The sequence below is a fragment of the Dendropsophus ebraccatus genome, chromosome 11, assembly GCF_027789765.1.
Source record: "Dendropsophus ebraccatus isolate aDenEbr1 chromosome 11, aDenEbr1.pat, whole genome shotgun sequence".
Classification (NCBI taxonomy): domain Eukaryota; kingdom Metazoa; phylum Chordata; class Amphibia; order Anura; family Hylidae; genus Dendropsophus; species Dendropsophus ebraccatus.
The window spans coordinates 68,669,911-68,691,297 of NC_091464.1; the positions used below are offsets into that span (position 1 = coordinate 68,669,911).

The 21,387-nt window shown below is 40.4% G+C and overlaps 1 protein-coding gene across 3 annotated transcripts in view; it reads left to right on the plus strand.

Annotated features, from left to right (window-relative positions):
• The first annotated feature begins 369 nt into the window (after nucleotides 1-369).
• Nucleotides 370-21,387, plus strand: part of ROBO1 (roundabout guidance receptor 1) — a 314,224-nt gene continuing 293,206 nt past the window's right edge. For all 3 annotated transcript variants that reach the window (XM_069945645.1, XM_069945646.1, XM_069945648.1), the window contains exon 1: nucleotides 370-1,121. In XM_069945645.1, coding sequence (XP_069801746.1) covers nucleotides 1,061-1,121 — 61 coding nt within the window. In that variant the 5' untranslated portion in view covers nucleotides 370-1,060. The remainder of the gene's footprint in view (nucleotides 1,122-21,387) is intronic.

The window sequence follows — 21,387 nt, forward strand, 5'->3', positions numbered from 1 at the left end:
ACAGATCTTGGATTAAAAGCAGCTATTCAAAGGTACAAGTGGTTTGGGGGGGTCAGATTACGGCCTACTAACCATGCAAGCAACTGCAATATAATATAAAAATAACAATAAAAAAAAAAAAAAAATATATATATATATATATATATATATATATATATATATATATATATACTGTATATATATTCATAGCATACATGCAAAACATGAATCTTTAAAGGACATGCAGTTCACCAGTGCGAACAGTAGATGGCAGCAACGAGCCTGATTTTTAAACGCATACAGGCTACATGTGTATCAACAACAAAAGAGCAGGGGAATTGTAGGCGGCTCCTTTAAGCAGAGTTGCTAGTAAGCTGCATGCATCGCATGTATAGAATGAAATGGGGATCTGCTCCGGTCAGAGCAGGAGACAGGAGGGATAAACACAGGACTCTACAAACTTCTCAGCCCTCTAAGAACAGGAAGACCAAGTGGATATTGCAGCATCCCCTATGACCACTGCCTCCTCCTGTCTTATTTCCCAAAGAAGGAGCAAGTAGAGAAGGATTGCAGAAGTTGATGTCCAGGATCAGCCCGGGTTGTAGGATCTGTGCAGCAGGAGGATGGAGGAAATGCTAATGTGATGTCCTAGCAGGGACTGTGGCACACTAAGGGTGGCAGCTAGACTTCACTCACAAGAGGATTGGCTATTTACATGTGCTGGGGGTCTTCCCTCCTTGGCTGATGAACTCACAATCTAAACAAGAAGTTGGATCCTTTTGGGAGCTGTTCTATAGTTTGGGAGATTATTTCCTGGTGGAAGCAAAAGAAAACTCTCTTTACCTTTAAATCTTGTGGGATTTCAGTATTTCTGGAGCTGTCTGTTGACTGGAAGTTCTCAGGACCCCCTCCTCCTAAGCATCTATGCCCACCACCTTGGGATTTTAAGGAAAAGCTTGCTTATATTAAGCTATAACTGGATATACAATTCTTGCACAAGGAATTATTGGGTATATAAAGCATATTTTTTGGGTCCCCCCCCCCCTGGTATGAGATTCCTATCTGACAGTACTGGACTACAATGATTGCAGCATTTGCTTACTTTTACCTGCTGTGTGGATCACTATGCATCTCATCATCAGGTATGAATGGGATGAGGGGGGGATATGTTCTATTGACAATATTATGATTTACTGATACAATGAATAGACTTGTTTTGTACTGTATAACCACTTGGTTGTTCTAAGAGGTTCTGCAGCAGCTTTGTGATTGACAAATGACTTCCATGATTAAAATGACACCAGATGGGAGGGGAGAGGCCAATGGGTATCCTAAAGCCTCCAAACTTCAGTGAGGTGCCTTGAATGTTCTATGTCTCATGTTCCCTGGAGCATTCATGTTAGTGTGATAATCCTATAATCAAGCCCAATTACCTGCCTAATACCTTGGTCAGAGGACTGTGAATGAGATCCCACTCCAGCCCTGGAGCATAGTGCATTGTGGTCTACAATGGCCAACTCTTCTGCTAGGTAGCATGGCTTGCCAAGGTCTTCAGCTCAGGGGTATAGATGAAATAGGACTAGGGGCAGGCATTGGGACCATGGGCAAAGCTGGAATATTTCTGGCTTGGGGTGACATGAACCCTTCTCTTACACATGTTAGAAATTAGTCTGATTATTACAGACGATCAGGTTCAGTGGGAAGAAGCCATTGCCTCCTCTCCTGGACTGGAGAAGTTTGGGGGTCTGCTAACTCAATGAAATCCAGGGAACAAGCTAATAGACGTGGCCCATTGTTATTCCAGCAGCAGGGACAAGTTTCAAGCAACAAGCTATTCCTCTGTAGTGTTTGTTGTAGCCCAAGGTTGTAATTAGAGCAGATCTGAAGGGGGCAACAGGAAACCAACCCCCACCTCTAAGTGTAGAGACAGATAATGCAGCAGGGCGCAGGGCTTAGAGGAATCCTAGAACTGGAAAACAGGATAGTGGAGAGTATCTTGTAGATATAAGATTCCCAGGTTGTACACTGACTATATAGAATATATACTGGCTGGTGGCTCGCAGTAAACTTTTAAGATGTTGCAAAAGTTCAGCATAGTTGAGGTCTGAACTTTTTGGGAGGAGAACAAGAGAGGAGGAGAAAAAAAAATCATTGTAGTTGGGTTTTCTTTGAATAGATAGTTGGAGATAGATGGAAAGATAGATGGATGTACAAAAATATAGATATGATATAGATAGATAGATAATAGATAGATAGATAGATAGATAGATAGATAGATAGATAGATAAGAGATATATGATAGATAGATAGATAGATAGATAGATAGATAGATAGATAGATAGATGAGCGAACCGGGTTCGGGCTCGAGTCCATCCGAACTCGAACGATCGGCATTTGATTAGTGGCGGCTGCTGAACTTGGATAAAGCTCTAAGGTTGTCTGGAAAACATGGATACAGCCAATGACTATATCCACATAGCCTTAGGGCTTTATCCAAGTTCAGCAGCCACTGCTAATCAAATGCTGAACGGGTTCGGATGGACTGAAGCATGCTCGACGTTCGCTCATCTCTAATAGATAGGAGATAGATAGATAGATAGATAGATAGATAGATAGATAGATAGATAGATAGATAGGAGATAGATAGATAGATAGATAGACAGATAGGGGGAGATTTATCAAACATGGTGTAAAGTGAAACTGGCTCAGTTGCCCCTAGCAACCAATCAGATTCCACCTTTCATTCCTCACAGACTCTTTGGAAAATGAAAGATGGAATCTGATTGGTTGCTAGGGGCAACTGAGCCAGTTTCACTTTACACCATGTTTGATAAATCTCCCCCTATAAGCCTTTAATACATTCACCAAATACCTCCAAAAGGCATATACATGAATACTATTATCTATTCCGGATGTAGGAATTGGGAGTGATATATTCAGTCTGCTCCTATACACTGTATATCTATATAACCCCAATTGGGTTATAGCCAGCATGTGACTGACCATTGGATAGGGTCAGACAATGAATGGAAAGTTGCCCCCACATACATCAGATCCTAGGTGCTTCTCCCTGATATTGTGAGATATCTAAAGCTCAGTGACATAAAGTGGCACCTTGTATCTTCTCTCTGTCCTATCTTTGGTGTGTGTATCTCTATAGCTATGATAGTGTTGGTGCTTGCTGTGGCTCAGGTGCTGTTGTCCATTTCTATCATGTACAATGTGGTGGGAAAAATGTATGTGATGTAACGTAGCGCCAACATATTCTGCAGCGCTGTACAGGGCTTACCTAGTCTTCCTTGCTTGTAATGTAGTTCAATGCAGCTCCAGCTTTTATAGGATGATGCTTGCATGTGTATCAGTGTTCCCAAACTCCCATCATGCAACTGTCAGTGCATGATGGGAGTTGTAGTTTTGCAACAGCTGGAGAGTTACAGGTCGGAGAACACAGAGATGTATACAGAATACTTTGAGGATATATATGGCAATGCAGATTTATTAGGAAGCCAATTCACATACACATGGCTTTAGAGCAGGGGTAGGGAACCTTGGCTCTCCAGCTGTTGCAAAACAATAACTCCCATCATGCCTGGACAGCCAAAGCTAAAGCTTTGGCTGTCCAGGCATGATGGGAGTTATTGTTTTGCAACAGCTGGAGAGCCAAGGTTCCCTACCCCTGCTTTAGAGTGTGAAAGTAAAGTTCATATAAGAAGCGCAGACTACCATAGAAGTAAAAGCTAGTCCTGAGATGTGCTCCATCTCTATAGAACACCCATAAGTTATTCTCACTAAATGACTCTACTTGTGACAAGACGACAGAACTTTTTGTCTGGCCCTGTTGGAATGTGCGGGTTACCTAACCCTAAAAGAAATAAATAACTTTTCTTCCTTGTGTCTCCCTCCTCCCCCCCCCCCCCCCCCCAGTTAATTTATGGTGGTGGATTAGCTTCAAAAGATTCCGATCACTCTCTGTGTAAAAGTTTATTTGCATGTTTAAAGACAATTGTCAGAGTGATGTATAGAGGAAGGGGAGATTAGGGGCAGATAAGGGGTTTGGGGGCCATTAGGGGCTGTTTGAATTTGGGTAACTGACCGCCTGAATGTTATCAGGACTCCTGTGTGTTTGTGTGGATGGAGATAATGGTTGCAACAGTATAGGGTCATTCACTGGGTATAGGCTTACCAAGAAGCCACAGATGTTGGGGGACTACTAGTGTCAGCATGCCCTACCAGCCAAATTACTTACAGTGTAAGCTTACTACTGGTATTTGCAACTGAAACAGGAGATAGCAGCCATGTCTTAAAGGGAATGTGGCATCAGAATTTTTTTTTCTTTTTTAAACATTTTTGATAGATATATTTTTTTTTTTACTTCACTAACTATATTATAAAATAATCCTGAAATCTTTCAGTGTTTTCAGTCTGACTACTAGGCCTAATATTAAAGTGAATGAACCATATTCCGCAATAATTTATTTTTTCCATATTACCAAGAGACGGTGCTTGGATCCTGGTTGTGCCGTCTTTTTTCCAACTGACTCCGGCCATCTGCGCCGCCTTTTCTATAGGGCTGCTTGGTGCACAGGAGGCGGGCCCAGTGACCCCATTGCACCCATGGCTCCTCCCCTGGGTGGCGCAGCTCATAATGAAGTGTGGGGAGGAGGTATCGGGGTGCTGCGCCCACCACCAGTGCGCTGAGTGGCCCTATTTGCATATAGAATAATCATTGCAGATGGTGGGAACCCAGCCAAGGTTTGAAAAATGGACGGTGCCACCAGGTATGAAAGAAATTATTACGGTACGTGGTATATTCACTTTAAGCTGATACTTCCTGTTCTGTCAGTGATGATACATTGGAGGCTGCTGGAAAGTGATCTGTATAGTATTACAGCAAAAAGTGACTAGTAGATAGAGCAGACAATAGATGACAATAGATGAAGCTCACTGATCAGCCTCCCCTTCCCTAGTAGAGGTCACAGAGCATGCTCAAAATGTGTCTCTATGTAAAGAATAGGGTCTGCAGATGTTCATTGTGTCTGCATCTATGGGGCTTGCTGTAAAGAGTATCACTAAATGCTACTAAAAACAGCTCAAGCAAGATGTCTGCCCCCATAATAATATACCAAAAATAAACTAAAAAAAATGCAATCAGACAGATTAGAAAAAAGGAATCCCAGTATCTGGTTCTAACCGGTAAAAATGAAGGTGATAGATTATTTTAGAAGGGGTTCCAAAGAAGTCCAATAAGACACTGCTATTATATGTGACTTATGGTAGGTGGCAGGCCCAGATTTTAGGAACTTCAAGGCAAGCTTATGAATTCAAGCACCATACTTATTGCTTGTGGGGTTTTATAGGATTAGAAGAACACAGCTGCCTTCTTTTAAAAACAGCAACACACGTGTCCTCAGGTTGTGTGTGATATTACAACTCTGCTCCATTCACTTCAATGGAGCTAAGATGCAATACCATGCACAAACTGAGGACAAAATTGGCGCTATTTCTGTAAGAGCTTTGCAATAATCACTAATGGCATACGGCACCAATCTTGTAACATGTATACATTTCTAAAATGTGCATCACATAGACTTCATATTATGTGTGGATCACATAATGCAACCACAACATAACTATTGCAATTTTGGTTGCGTGCATAGACTTTAGTGTACATTGCCTGTGATATGGTTCTTTAAAATAGTTCCATAATACAAAAAAAATCGTACCAATTTTTGACTTGCGACTTTGGTCATGTGACCAAATTCCTATATAACCTGATATGACTAATACTCACTCTGCATATCAGCTTTCCTCTTCTCTATGTAGGAGGCTTGGTAGTGTTTTCTAATAATTTTTGAAACCTTTTTATATTAGCTGGACTATTTGATATCACTTCCACCCCTGCACAGACCTCAATCTGATGTATTACCGCCATATAAATATAGATGAGGATACGCAGAGGCTTAGATTGCTTCAGATCCCCGCACACGAGCCTCATCTGCACTGGGGTCCTATCTGTTCCCTTTATGGAGGCGTCATCAAATATGGTTTATTTCTAATTTATGCATTTATTCCTTTTTTCTGTTCCTATTCAGCAAGGCCGTTGGCACACATGGGGCGTCATGTACATGAGCGCTGCTTATTGTCTGCTCTCAATGCCTTCTATTTATACACAAGGTTGAAGGACTTATAAGAAAAACATTTTTTTTTCCCTTCCCTCTCGCACAGATGGGATTGTAGCATGGTGTGGCATCATTTCAGGAATGTGATATGACTCCGAGGGCAGGTATTGTGGACTTACAGAATGCATGGCTATTTGGAACAAGGTCAACATTCTCATTTTATCCTGAGATTTATTTATTCTGTATTCACGCAGATCGGGTGCTCTGCAGCTGGCATAGATTCTTAAAGGTTTACAAGACTGTGACTTTTAAAGATCACGGCCACCTTTGTAGATATGCTATAGAAGTAGCTGGAACTTGATGAGAATCACTGAAAGGTACATGAATATTTCAAGAATAGCAAAACAAATAATAAAAATAACACTCCGTTCTCTGGAACTTTTTGTGTTTTTTTTTTTGTTTTTTTTTTTTGCTTTTTAAACATTTCTTTCGACATCTGATTTATACCTAATATCAATGGGCAAAAATTTAATTTTTTGTTTTCTGACCTACGGATACAGTAAAGGTTACATGTATGCGTTGCATTTTGGGCCACTGTTTTGGAAAGCCGTTTTAGGGCTCTAAAGCACTCATTGGATTCTGTTGGGTTTAATGGGAAAGTGGCTTTTTTCACAGATATTATTTAGTTTTAATTGTGGTCTTAAAATTGAGTACTGGGCCTTTTATCAAATGGTTATGTAACAAATTATGTCTGATTAGGGGCATAAACACCCCAGTTAAAAAAACAACCATTTTGGGGGCTATAGCTCTTGGAGAGTCCAATAAAAGGTCTAAAAATTAAAGCTGAAAAAAAATGAGCATGCGTAATGGTGCGTTTACACGAAACGATAATTGGCCCGATCGTACGATTAACGATGTCGGAGTAACGATTTTTTTTTTCATAACGATCAGCGTTTACACGGTACGATATATCGTACGGAAAATCGTTTTGCGATCGCTTAAGCCTATCTCGCACATTGGTTAAATCGGCGAACGACTGTTCACACGGAACGATCTGCGAATTTTTTGCAAACGACGAACGACGATTTGATAGCATGTTGAAAGATCAAAATGAACGATTTCTCGTTCGTCGTTTGATTGTTCGCTGCGTTTACACGTACAATTATCGTTCGAATTCGATCGTTATCGCGCAAATTCGCACGATAATCGTTACGTGTAAACGCACCTTTAAACACAGCTAAAAAGGTCTAAAATCTTAAGACGTTTTTGGCTTATGAAAATAACCATTTTTTTTGTGAATGCAGCCCTATAGTAGTAACTTTAAAAGGACTGTCCATCACCATTTTTTTATTTGACCAGGTTGGCTTAATAATAGAAAAAAACCTATACTTACCTACCATGACCGCCAACCACTGATGTACAGATGGTGCCTGGTCCTGCTGCACAGTGTTTCCTGTTTTCCGTTTAGACACAAGGTTGAAAGCAGGTAGTTTCGATCAGCAGAGACCAGTATGTGCAAATAGTTGCAGTGGGAGATTGTGACATTGTGAGTTCAGACACTTGCACTGATCGCTAGTGCTCACTCCTTGGCCTGCTGCTCCCCATGTCTCATTGCAGAGGATAGGTTCTATAAGGGGCCTATCTCCTGTAGCAAGATGAGCAGAACAGCAAATTATGTGGACTCTTTACCAGTTCTACTGGTTGTCTATTTAGCATATGACTTCAAAAAAAAACTATTATTATTATTATTTTTTTTTTTTTTTAGTAGTAGTAGTAGAAGTAGTATTTATGCATGTGGCACATTTGCACACAGGCTTCTTACTATCCATACGCTGCCATATGGTCCTTCTTTAACTACATGTGGCTCCATGATACATGATATTGCTTGCCATGATTTTTCTTATTCAATAAAATTGGAGCGATGCAAAGGTACAGGCCAATAGCAAGCAATGGGCCACATATTAGAGATCCACATAGTAATCGTATGTAATATGGCTGCTTGCATGTGGCCTAAAGCTACTTCTAGGATCCTGATTTAGGACTCAGGGAGAATTCACCCATTTAACCATTTCCAACACTTGGCAGATCTGGCAGACTCTTTTGGGGCAATTAATAGCCACTTTGGACATTACACTATGGTACACAGGTTGTGTTTTGTCCCTAAGAACTGGTCTTTGTTTGACAACTATAGGGTGGATGGATATATCTAACAAGAGAAGTATGATATATTTATAGGTCCATATCCCAATTTTTATTATTTTTACACTCTACAAAATTTCACCTTTTCTTATTTTATAAGTTGAAAAATAACTTTTTAGAACTAGTTTTGTCAGATTGTGTCCGGGAGAAGGTTGTAGAAGTGTACAAGTCTCTCCTCAGAGAACTACCCCCTTTTTTCCGGATTGCAGTTGCTGTGTATTTTTATACCCAGTTGGTATAATAAGGAGCACAGACTCCTCTTCCCAAGTGTTCATTAATTTGTAACATTATCTTGTCCCCATGCTTAAACTTCATGCTGAAATTGGGGCTGTAGCGCATGAAACCACCTGTCAAAATGTCAACTGAAAATAAAGCCCCCCATAGAATGTGTAAAAATATTTGTCAGCTTATCTCCATGGTATTTAAGAATCCGAGCGTGAAGTGTTGATTGGTATATTTTTGGCCAGATTTTGGTCATTCATCTTTCAACGTTGTACTTTTTCATTAGGAATTACCAAGTGCTGATCTATAGCGGGAAAAAAAAAAGGCAAAATGTAAGAATTGTTTCAATGTGCTTTTTAGCCTCTTCATTTGCCATATAAACAATATATAATGTCATTCAAGCAATTTCAGCTGTTGGAATGGACACTATATGGTTTGCCTAAGTCTCCCATCCTTCCCATACACATGAATGTTCATAGAGTTTCTTATGTGAATAAAAGCTCTAAAACATGGGCCGATGCTCATGAGGAAGTGAACGCCGACCTGTCAGATTAGCGCTTGCTTCCTCCTCATTTCCTGCTTACTGTCTGTGCTATTACGCAGACAGACATTGAGTGGGGGGGGGGGGGTGGAAAGCTACAGGGGGACTGCCCGGACGATCTAAAGACTGCTGCCGCCGCTCCTGTTGCTTGGACCCATGCACAGCAGACCATTACTGTGCTAACCATGTTGTAAAATTACGATCAGCCGACATCCTGCATGCCTTATTACAAAAAGCCATTATCGCCCGGAATAGGCCAAGTATGGCCAATAATCACATTATGTAATAGGGCCTTAAACTAGAGCTTACCAATGGATCTAATCACTTTCTGGTTTCTTCTCTGAACTGTGACCCTGCTGTTGCCAAGCAACAATGTGCACACTTTCTTACAATCCATGTTGCATGTTCAATGAAGACCAACCACCAATGCTGAAAGGACAGAGCAGATGACTTCAGCTAAACTGAGCAACCACCTTAACGGATGGCCAAGGCCGTGGTAAATTAGTCTATATAACTCAAATAGGACATTTTCAGAAATGCTTGTACCTGCTTCACCTTTGTGGTATAACTTCTTTAAAATCCTCAGCAGATTAGAATAACAGGTGAGTGGATGAGAATTTTTTCATCTAAGGCTAGGACTATAAAGAGATTTTGGCTAAAACAGGGGTAATGCAACCAAACATTACTTTTTCATAATGTATTGATGACATGCATTGCTTCTATGGTCAGTGAATGGGGTCACGTTGCGATCTTCAAGTTGCCATGACCTCACAGAGAGATACCTTGCACCTGCCAGGTCGTGGTCACTTCCACTTTTGGGTTGCATTGTGACCACGTTTATTTTCTGATCTACCTAATGCAACATGATGACCCTTGGTCTGCTGGCTAAAATTGCTCCAGCCTGATCCACATTCGTCAGACCTTTCCCACAGACTGGATATTCGATGGAGAATTTAGAATCCACAGCATGTCTTGTTCTCTTGTCTTTTTTTATATATATAGAGGCGAAGTCCACAGTGAATCTGAATTAAAATTTGCTCATTACACATTCAGAGACTCGCTGTCAATTTGTAACAAAATCTGCAACAAAAATGTTCCGCCACATCCGGACCTTGTCTTAGACATGTAAGGTCTAAATTCCGGTCGACAAGCATAAGGTCTAAAAGACAACAAGTCAAAGTTCACAAGAGGCAGAAATGGCAGGAGCTGGTGGTGTAAATGACCATGTAGTAGCCTCAGCGGCAAGAGCCAATTAGTACAAGTTTGTAATAGCTGAGATGTAACCTGAAGAGGAAGCGCAGAACATGTGGAAGAGCATGACAGTATATATACTCCTTATGTCGGGGTTCATTAGTGACTTTGCAGCAGATTATCTTTCAGCTTTTCCATCACTTATATAACACATGTGACAACATGGAGCAATATCCTTATTTAGTTAATTGCAACTTTTTATTTTTTATCATTAAAATACGAGGATTAGTCCGAAATCCAGTCTGGTTCTAAATGATAGTCAATCAGCTTTGGTTGTTTGTGACTAGGAATATATATATATATATATATATATATATATATATATATATATATATGTGTGTATGTGTGTATGTGTGTGTGTGTGTGTGTGTGTGTGTGTAAAGGCATATCGTAGACTTGATAGAAACCAATCAGACCTTAACTTTTTTTTAACATATTTTATGTTTAACAACACAAATTCATACTTGCTATGCATTCCTTGCAGTCCTTTCAAAATCAATAGTACAAACGATTGTAAGAAATATATATCTTATCAGAGAAAAAAGCTTACTTCTCCACTTATCTTTCTTTTCACCTCCTATTATCTCACACTATCAACTCACTAGTCTTTACAAGACGTATTAGCAGTTTACTGAGAGATCAGATTACATGCTGCCTGTGCAAGTCTACGGAGAGAAGAGTGGCAAGGATGGGCGAGAGCCAGAAACAAGTATTTTATTCTACCCTAGGTATTGATTAATGGCTTAGATTGATCTATAATATCCTCCATACTGCAGCTGCTTCTCAGGCAGTGCTATAGAGTTCCCCCCTCCTATGTTTGTGCCTTGTATGGCCAGTGATAGTAAAGCTTTGAGGGGTTATCCAGAGTTAGGAAATGCACAGCTACTTTTATTTTGCAAAAACAAGGCCACCCTTGTCCTAGGTTGTGTAAAGCATTGCTATTTTGCTCCACTCACTTCAATGGAACTGGCTTTCAAAACCCACACCCAAACTGAGGACAAGAGTGGTGCTGTTTCTGGAGGAAAGCGGACATGTTCTTTTTAAGCATGGATAACGCCAATAATTCTGTTTTACGTTAAAATATTCCAACTTAATATTACAAAAATCAGGTGGTGAAGGACTGCAGTCCCTTTAAGAGTCATATGATTGACATTACAGACGAGAAGCCTATGCATTACAACAACTTAGTGAGTTTGACAAAAAAAAAAAAGTCAGATTGATTGAGTTGTCCAAGAATATCTCCACCGAGACTCCTCCACGAAGGAGCAAAATTAAATGTGCAAAAGTAATTGTACATGTTCTAGTCAGATGAGAACAGAGAGGAATATGCCAGGGGTGCATTAAAGAGGAATGCTATTGATTTAATAGAAGTGAGGAGAGCCCAGATGAGCAATTAAGTTATGGGAATGTAACACACCTGGTCTGCCCATGAATGAAGTTTGTGAAATCTCCAGTTTCATATGATGCCTGGAGCACTAAATCACAGATCTATCACTATTTAATGTAACACCAGTACTCAGAAATATCCCTATATTGCTTTTAATGGCTCCACAAAAATGAAAATTACTAATGTCGAGCAACAGAAAGTATGTGAGAGCTCACCGCTCTGAAATTAACGTTGTCATCGACAGCCAGGACTTGGCTCTTACCCTGCTAGAGCAGTGCTGTATCCTTGTAAAAAAAAAATCAATGTAACTTTTTTTTTGTACATATTATTTGTAAAATTAATAAAAATTCACAATACGATGTAGATATTTTATCATGTTCTACCCCAAATTAAAGGGGTTATCTGGGGTTAGAAAAAAAATATGGCTGCTTTCTTCTGAAATCAGCGCCACTCTAGTTCTCAGTTTTTGTGTGGTATTGGAAATCAGTCCCATTTAACTAAATGGAACAGAGTTTTAATACCACACACAACCTGAGGTCAGGGGTTGGTGCTGTTTTTGTAACAAAGCAGCTGTGTTTTTTCTAATCCTGGATAACTCCTTTAACTGCAGTTTTTACCAACAACCCCCCACCCCTTTCCAAAAATAAATAAATAAATAAAAAATATTGCCTGTTCTGCAATATTATTTAAAGGGGATGTCTAGGATTAGAAAAGCATGGCTACTTTCTTCAACAAACAGTGCCACTTGTGTCCTCAGGTTGTGTGTGGTATTACAACTTAGGGCCCCATTACGCCAACAGATTTCTGACCAATTTATCTGACAGATTTTTTAAGCCAAAGTTAGGAATGGATTTGACAGTTTCCAGTCTTTCCTTTATGACCTGTTCTCTGTTTATAGTCTGTTCCTTGCTTTCGCTTTATAAATCCGTCAGACAAATTGGTCAGATATCTGTTGGTGTAATAGAGCCCTTAGCTCTATTCACTTCAATAAAATTGATCTAAAATATCAGATACAAACAGATAATAAGTGGCACTGTTTCTGGAAGAGAGGACCTGTGTTTTTTAGAGATGAGCGAACCGGGTTCGGGTTCGAGGCGATCCGAACCCGAACAATCGGCATTTGATTAGCTGGGGATGCTGAATTTGGATAAAGATCTAAGGTTGTCTGGAAAACATGGATACAGCCAATGACTATATCCACATAGCCTTAGGGCTTTATCCAAGTTCAGCAGCCACCGCTAATCAAATGCCGAAAGTTCGGGTTCGGATGGACTCGAGCATGCTCGAAGTTCGCTCATCTCTAGTGTTTTTCTAATGCTGGATAATGCCTTCAAGGGCAGCTTCACACGTACCGGATCTGCAGCAAATTTCACGGTTTGAGTTGAAAGCTGAATGGGTCCCATACACGCAGCCCTGGCCCCTTTAACCCCCCGGTTGCCCGTCCGCAGCCCTGGCCCCGAGCCTACATTACCTGCTCGGCGCCGTAGCTGTGTGCGACGCTCCCTACTCCCCTCGCTCCTCATCAGCCAATCAGTGCACAGCAGCGGTGACTAAAAAAAAAAAAAAAATGTTCCCCCCTGCTTCCTGGTGCTGCCCCCCCTGCAAGGTGCTGCCCTGGGCACTGGACCACGGGTGCCTAGTGGTAAATACGGCCCTGGGTGAGACCACTGGGTGACCTTAAATCTTCAGAGTAGAAAAGTGATACACAGGCACAACCTGGGCTACATTATTGGAATTGTAGGGGGCTTTGGCTGTCACACCTCCCCACAGTTATGTCCCATATGAATGAATAGAGTGGCAATGCATGACCAACATATATATATATATATATATATATATATATATATATATATATATATATATTATTTTTTTAATGATATTTTGATCTTATTTTTTTTTTTTTATTTGTATTTTACCCTTTATTCACTGCGGTGTCATTGTTTATAATACAATGCACCAAAGAAACAAGATCCAAACCTTGTCCACCAGACCTCTGTGGTTTATCATTGCTGTTTGTCAGGATTCTGTCAAGGTTTCCATCATTTTGGCAGCAAGAATAGGTCTGCATGCTGTGCCATTCTTCCCATGCCGTGATGAGACCTCTAAATGCCCATGAGAACAACGTTACTGGTTGATACATCTAACACTTCCCATGTAGCAGTGAACATTGAGTCAGTGACGTTACTCAGATCTGTACAACATCAAAATACTAAAGAAATTACAAACTTTGGGGGAGATTTATCAAACATGGTGTAAAGTGAAACTGGCTCAGTTGTCCCTAGCAACCAATCAGATTTCACCTTTCATTTTCCAACGAGTCTGTGAGGAATGAAAGGTGGAATCTGATTGGTTGCTAGGGGCAACTGAGCCAGTTTCACCGAACTCTCACAAAGTCGAGTCCTTTCCTCTATATCTATGGTGGCATCTTAGAGGGGCTCCCTGCACTGGAACATCTATTATCTAGAGCAGAACTACAACTCCCATTATGCTAAGGTATGATGAGAGTGGGAGCTCTGCAACAGCTGGAGAGCCCCAGAGCATAGAGAAAAGTCTCTAAAACCACATAATAAATAGAGTGTGATAGAGTCTGTATATTTCTAATAACAACAAGGTCATCTGGTCTCAATAATCCGGGCGAGAGCTGTGCGTGTCAGACCACGATAATCCCATCTGGCACTTACTGAAATTACAACATTGGGCATAACCCTCATCTATGTAATGGGTTCAGCAGGGCTCATATGCTGTACTTTCTGAACTGGAAACCTAAATGTAGCCATCATATACACCATGGTCCATGACATCCTAGCGGGACGCTTGGGAAAGGTTTGAACGGGATAGGTTACTTTGCCCTTATTTTAGTAGATACAGTAGACTTATTGTCCCATTCCATTAGCGTCTGATTGTGAGCAGTGATGAGATCTTGAAAAACAAAATTTGTTTACAAAATTATATTGAGAAATTACCTGTCACTTGACTATTCATTGTACTTTATTCCCATCTCAAGTTTAAAAGGTACTGGGTACATATTTTTCTTTTTTCTTTTAAATCGACTGCTTTTAGAAAGTTATATAGATTTATAATTTACTTCTACTTAAAAATCTCAAGTCTTCCAGTACTTATCAGCTGCTGTATGTCTTGCAGGAAGTGGTGTTTTCTTTCCAGTCTGACACAGTGCTCTCTGCTGCCACCTCTGTTCATGACAGGAGCTGTCCAAAGCCGTCCAAAGGCTCAGAAAACCTTTACTGCTCAGGACAGTTCCTATCATGGACAGAGGTGGCAGCAGAGAGCACTGTGTCAGACAGGAAAGAAAACACCACTTCCTGCAGGACATACTGCAGCTGATAAGTACTAGAAGACTTGATATTTTTAAATAGAAGTGAATTACAAATCTATATAACTTTCTGACACCAGTTGATTAAAAATACCCCCCCCCCGCAGTAGAGTACCCTTTTGAGTATGTTTGTACATACATTCATTCATCTAGCAAACTTGCCTCTTTCTCTTAATATGCCGCTCTTTTCCTTCTAGTGTTGATAAAATCATTCTCTAGGTTATTGACCACAGCTCTGCTCTAAAAGCAGTGATCCTTATATTTGTATACATAAACTCTATATCTATCTATGATATATATGTATCAGCCAGACCACTGCTTTAAGAGCAGAGCGGTGGTCAGTAACCAAGAGACTGAGCTATCAACACTAGAAGGAAAAGAGCGGCATATCAAGAGAATGGAGCAAATCGGCTAGATGAACGTGTAACAATAGGAATAAAAGAGCAGCATATTAGAAGGAGGCAAGTTTGCAAAAGGAATGTATTTGCAAAAAAATATTTAACTCTAAGAACCCTATGACTATGTTAGTTAGGATAGGAATACGCCTTTAATCATGGACACAAACTGACATTTATCACTGTATGCACATGAGCTAGCTGTCAATCACTGATTAGGACCACCCACTTGACTCCTAAGCATTGAAAAAACAAATATTTCAATAAACAAATTACAAGTTCTACTTTTTTCCCCTCTAAATTATACATCAATCTGTCCGGCTTCTCCTGTTCAACATGTCAGGATCCCTTTAATGGGGTGGGGAATTTGTCAGGATCCCTTTAATTTGGGCTGTCAGTGGTTTTTTGGCTCAGTTGTCTAGAGGAATTGATGAAACTCCCATTTACAAGCACAGAAGTGGATATAGAAACATCCCGAAACTACTATACTACACTGGGATATCTTATACTATACTACTAAGAAACCATACCCAAGAAGTATGTAAGAAATCATAATGTCCTGATAAAACCTATAAAACAATCCGCACATTATATTTTATCCTGCAAGGACCTAGAGGCAGAGGTCACCAAGTGTATACAAGAAAGTAGTGGTGTTTATTTAAGGAGGCAGCCATCCAGGTTTAAGGCGGCATCAGGAATGATTAAACGCTCATTATAGTCATTTTTCATGCCGTTTTCTCTGATACTCCAAATAAAGTCCCCAACATAAAAGCCCCCTTTCTGCCTGATAGCGTATGCATTTATTCAGCTAAGTCTTTCATTCCGGCTCAGATTAAAATAAAAAGCTTTCAGCCTTTCGCAGACCCCCCCCATCCCGATAGCAGAAAAAGGGCTTGAAATCCCTGGTCTATGACACTCAAAGCGCAAACGTTCAGAGGCTCTAAACACCAGGGAGCCTGAGCCAGAGAAAAGTCACACTTTACAGGAAACAAAAGTGCTGCCTGCCTGAGATCTAGTCACATTTCAAAGCAGTAATAATAAAGAGGAGATCCCGGCCCATGAGCTGTAACCATATCCTGGCTCCCAGGCCTGCATCCCCCAGCCGGTGGGGACACACTTCTACATCATTGTCTGCAGTTATAGGGCCAGATTTATCAAACATGGTATAAAGTGAAACTAAAGCAACCAATCAGATTCCACCTTCCATTTTCCAAAGAGTCTGTGAGGAATGAAAAGTGGAATCTGATTGGTTGCTAGGGGCAACTGAGCCAGTTTCACTTTACACCATGTTTGATAAATCTCCCCCATAACGTTCTGGCCTCTTTGATGTATACAATACGCAAGAATACAATGTACAGTTTTCATTTGTTTTTATTATAAAACTTTTATGATATATTTGTGTTAGAAAAAGTAAAGAGCAAACTTTGTTATCTGATAAGGCGGCAAAGTCAAAAGCCATAAAGCGTCTCACAGCTGAAGATGCAGTCGTAAATCCCCAGAGGGGGGGTCAGGACACTGGGCAGGTTCTCCTGCCAGTATATAGCCTCAGAGGTGATAACCTTGTTGTTATCTCATGGTAAAGGGGTTGTTCGCCCAATTTTCAACTGATGCCAGAAGGTGACAGAGATTTGGAATTTACTTCTAATAAAAAAAAAAAAAATCTCATTTTTCCAGTACTTATCAGCTGCTGTAGGTCCTGCAGGAAATGGTGTATTCTTTTTGACACAGTGCTCTCTACTGCCACTTCTGTCCATTTCAGGAACTGTCCAGATCAGTAGCCAACCCGCATAGAAAACCTCACCACTTCTTGCAGGACATATAACAGCTGATACAGGTACTGAAAGACTTGAGGTTTTTATTTAAAAAAAAAAAATAGAAGTACATTACAAATCTCTGTCACTTTCTGGCACCAGTTGATTTGAAAGAGAAACAATTTCGATGAACGACCCCTTTAATGGGGCTATCCAGAATATGGGATATGGGAAAGAAATCCAGATATTTTCTTCTAAAAGTAGCATAAGCCTTTTCCACAGGTTGTGTGTGGTATTACAACTCAGCGCCATTCACTTCAATGAATGTGAACTGCAGTACCACAGGCAAACTAGACACGAATGGCACAATTTAAGGAAGAAAGGAGCTACATTTCTAATCCTGGTTAACCCCTTTAAGCCAAGTTTGCACCTTATTTTCACTGTTTAGCAGTCGGCTTTCACAAAACTGCTACATTGTGGCTAATGGTCAGGATGTGCTACTGTGTAGCCAGATATAAGGAATGAGAGGAAGCATTTCTGTAATGTGCAGCACTTCCAGCTATAGCAAAGGCGCTGCAGCCAGCACAGCACCTATCTATCTATCTATCTATCTATCTATCTATCTATCTATCTATCTATTTATTTATCTCCTATCTATCTATCTATCTATCTATCTATCTATCTATCTATCTATTTATCTATCTATCTATCTATCTATCTATCTATCTATCTATCTCCTATCTATCTATCTATCTATCTATCTATCTATCTATCTATTTATCTATCTCTTGTCTATATTCTTTCTTTCTTTCTTTCTTTCTTTCTTTCTTTCTTTCTTTCTTTCTTTCTTTCTTTCTTTCTTTCTTTCTTTCCTTCCTTCCTTTCTTCCTTCCTTCCATCCATCCATCATCTATCTATGCATTTATCTATTAAATTACATATAAGCAATTCTCTCTGCAGTACTTATTCCTGTATCTAGGTTTCTCCCCGTTACATGGCTCCCACCAATCACTGGAGACATTTAGATGTTCCCCATGTAATCTAATGAGGAAGTAGTCCCCGTCCTCCTCTTCTCACCGTCCCTACATGAACACAGTGCCGGCTATGTGTGAACTCCCCATCCTCGCCCGCTGTTCACATTGCGCACATTGCATAATAAAGAAGGGGGAGAAACAGGTTTATGCACTTCTGAAAACAATAGAGCAGTCTGGACTTTTGGGAGCCTTGCTAAGCAAATAAGCAGAAATCCTATATCTATTGGTCCACAATAGAAAACATAACACAGGGGTTTATTTTTACAGCTTTAGGTTTAATGCCTTTGCCAGTATTCAGGGGGCTTTGCGTTTTATAGCTCCTGGTCCCTGATAAAGTCTCGGGTTGAAGTTGACCCTGCTCATAAGGGGTAAGAGTCAACTTCCTCTTTGTCTATAAAAGTGATAGCCTGCAGAGATCAAAAGCCTTCGCCTCCTCCCCTTCCATCTTGAATGAGGCCTGGTAAACAAGCATGGAGGCTGAAGTGTACTACATGGCATAAGTGGCACCATATCATTTTGCACCTGCATGGTCCCTTTGTCTCCTGCGTGGCTTCTGAGAGGATGATTTAGGAGCTTTCATGTGCACTATTATCTTTGATGCCTCATTTCCATCAGGGGTTATTATTTGCAGACAGATAAGCAAATATCACAGCATTTGACTTTGGCTTTTTGAATAAATAAAAAAAAAAAAAAATCATTTAAGTGCTCAAAATTAAAATAGAAAAAAAAAAAAAAAATGCCAAATCTTAATATATATATATATATATATATATATATATATATATATATATATATATATATATTAATGTAGTATAGAGAACTCCACATAAAGGGCAACCCAGGGGTGCCTATTATTTCCTGATCATTTACGATATAATCTACTCCTTTACTGTCATGTTGTAAAGATTATTCCCTTCATATAAGGGTGAACCTAAGGGATAGGGGTCCCCAATTAAAGCCTTGCCCCATACCAATTTTGCAGTGCCTGTGGAGAAGGTAAGCTCTGCAAAGGTTCATACAAGACAGAAGAAGGGATTTTGGTAGGGTTGTCTGTTAAAGGGGTACTTTGCTTTAGATCACCTCTTTTTTTTTTTCTTCTAATCCCCAGGAGGTCATTTTTCAACTAATAGGCAATTTCTTGTTTAGGGCCCCCGACCATTCAGCCGCTGGTAATGGGACCTGATATTGGAGTTTCATCCATTTTACTTCATGATATTCTGAACATTTTTTATTTTTTGCAGAATAAAGTTGAGTGACCAAACCTGAATGAAGTGGTAGAACTAATTTGGCTACGTCTAATTTGTATTAGTTGCCCTCATTTTCTGCTTAGTAGTCACTAGCAAGCAATGTTATCCAGTGCACCCAAAAGCTATTTATCTAGGTATGGTGTACATGAAGGGGGCTGAGCTGGAGTGCAAGGAAGAGCCACACTTAATGGGCCACTTATTTTAATGATGATAATAAGGGATTCTGGGGAGTGGACCTCCACCAATCATACATTGATGGCCTATCCTAAAGCTGGCCCCACACTTCAGGTAGTTGACTTTTGGCCTACAGCTTTGTCTAGACCCTCTTATATATTTATACACATGACTAGGTATGTATGAATGTGAGCTGAATTGGGAGAAAGAAGTAAGCACTTGTCTTGGCTGAGCATGAATGCGAGCTTAGTGGGGAAGGGAAAGTAAACGCAGCAATATTGTTGTTGAACGCTTAAAGAGGTATCTCTCCCAATCCCCCATAGACATGAATGCCTGGCTTGGAATGGAGAGAAAGGGGGTGAGTAGCTGCCAGACTAATTTGGTGGTAGCTTATCTACCCAAAAACTAAAGGATCAAGCAGTTGAAATTAATCATACTTGATTATTTGGGACTAGAGTTGGGAGCCCCTCCATACACAAAAGACAGTTGACTGGTCCGGACAAAATTTGGTTCGGCCAAATTATATCTGTCTAATGTGTATGAAGGCCTTAAGCCACAACATCTCTGGCCGCACTCTATCTCAGAGACCAGGACGGATCAGCCATATTGAAATCCCACATACCTGTCTCTCAGCTGACATCTACTGTCGATGGAGACCAGAGTGAGCTTTAGATGGTGGACTTGTGCCACCAAAATCAACAGGTTCATATTAATCTATGGTATATAAGCAATAAATTACAAGTCCCCTCTGACCCTTTTAATGACTTTGACTCTATGTACATTGTCTCCATTAGAAAAAGACCCCCATAAAGTAATACATGTAAGGCGGAGGACACAAAGCACACAGTTTCTTCTCATATAGTAGCATCCATGGATGGTAAACTCGGTAATGTTTGCCCAATGTGCAAATACGTTACAAGGTCTATTAAGAAACAACACTACTTTAGTTGTTAGGGAGATCCTTCTCGGTATCTTTGCTCCTGTCATTCAGATGTGTGGCTGCTGTCATAGTTGCTTCCTACTGTGCAGGAGGTCAAGTGGCTCTGCCATGGCCGCGTCTGTCAACAATGCTTCAACTGCTGAAGGAAGACCTGGCCTGCCGGAGGATCACCGACTGTGTTTGTTTGGGCTCCAGGAAAGAAAAAAAAAAGACCCTTTTGTCTAAAGAAAACATATGCAAATAGACTGTTCCTTTTAATGGAACCTAATGTCTGCTCCTTTAATTGTGCAGCTCCGTGACAGTGTGATGGATGATGCGGCCATTGAAATATATTGCTATTGGCCACACATCCCCGTTTGCACAGGGAGTCCGATAGCAATATATTTTAGCATGGCTTAAAAGATGCAATCAGCAGATGATTGGGCATTTTTTCCTTGGCTCCTTGCCTGATCACTGACACTTTTACCCAGGCCGATTATTGGCCAAAGGAGCGTTTCTAGCATTGCTCCTTGTTGCTAATCTGCCCATTTAAAGAGGGATTAAAGGGGTAGTTCAGCAGACAATGTTTTCTTTCAAATCAACTGGTGCCAGAGATTTGTAATTTACTTCAATTTAAAAACCTCGACTCTTCCAGTACTTATCAGCTGCTATATGTCCTGTAGAAAGTGGTGTATTCTTTCCAGTCTGACAAAGTGCTCTCTGCTGCCACCTCTGTCCATGTCAGGAACTATCCAGAGCAGTAGCAAATCCCCATAGAAAACCTCTGCTGCCCTTTAGACAGGAAAGAATATACCATATCTGTAGGACATATGGCAGC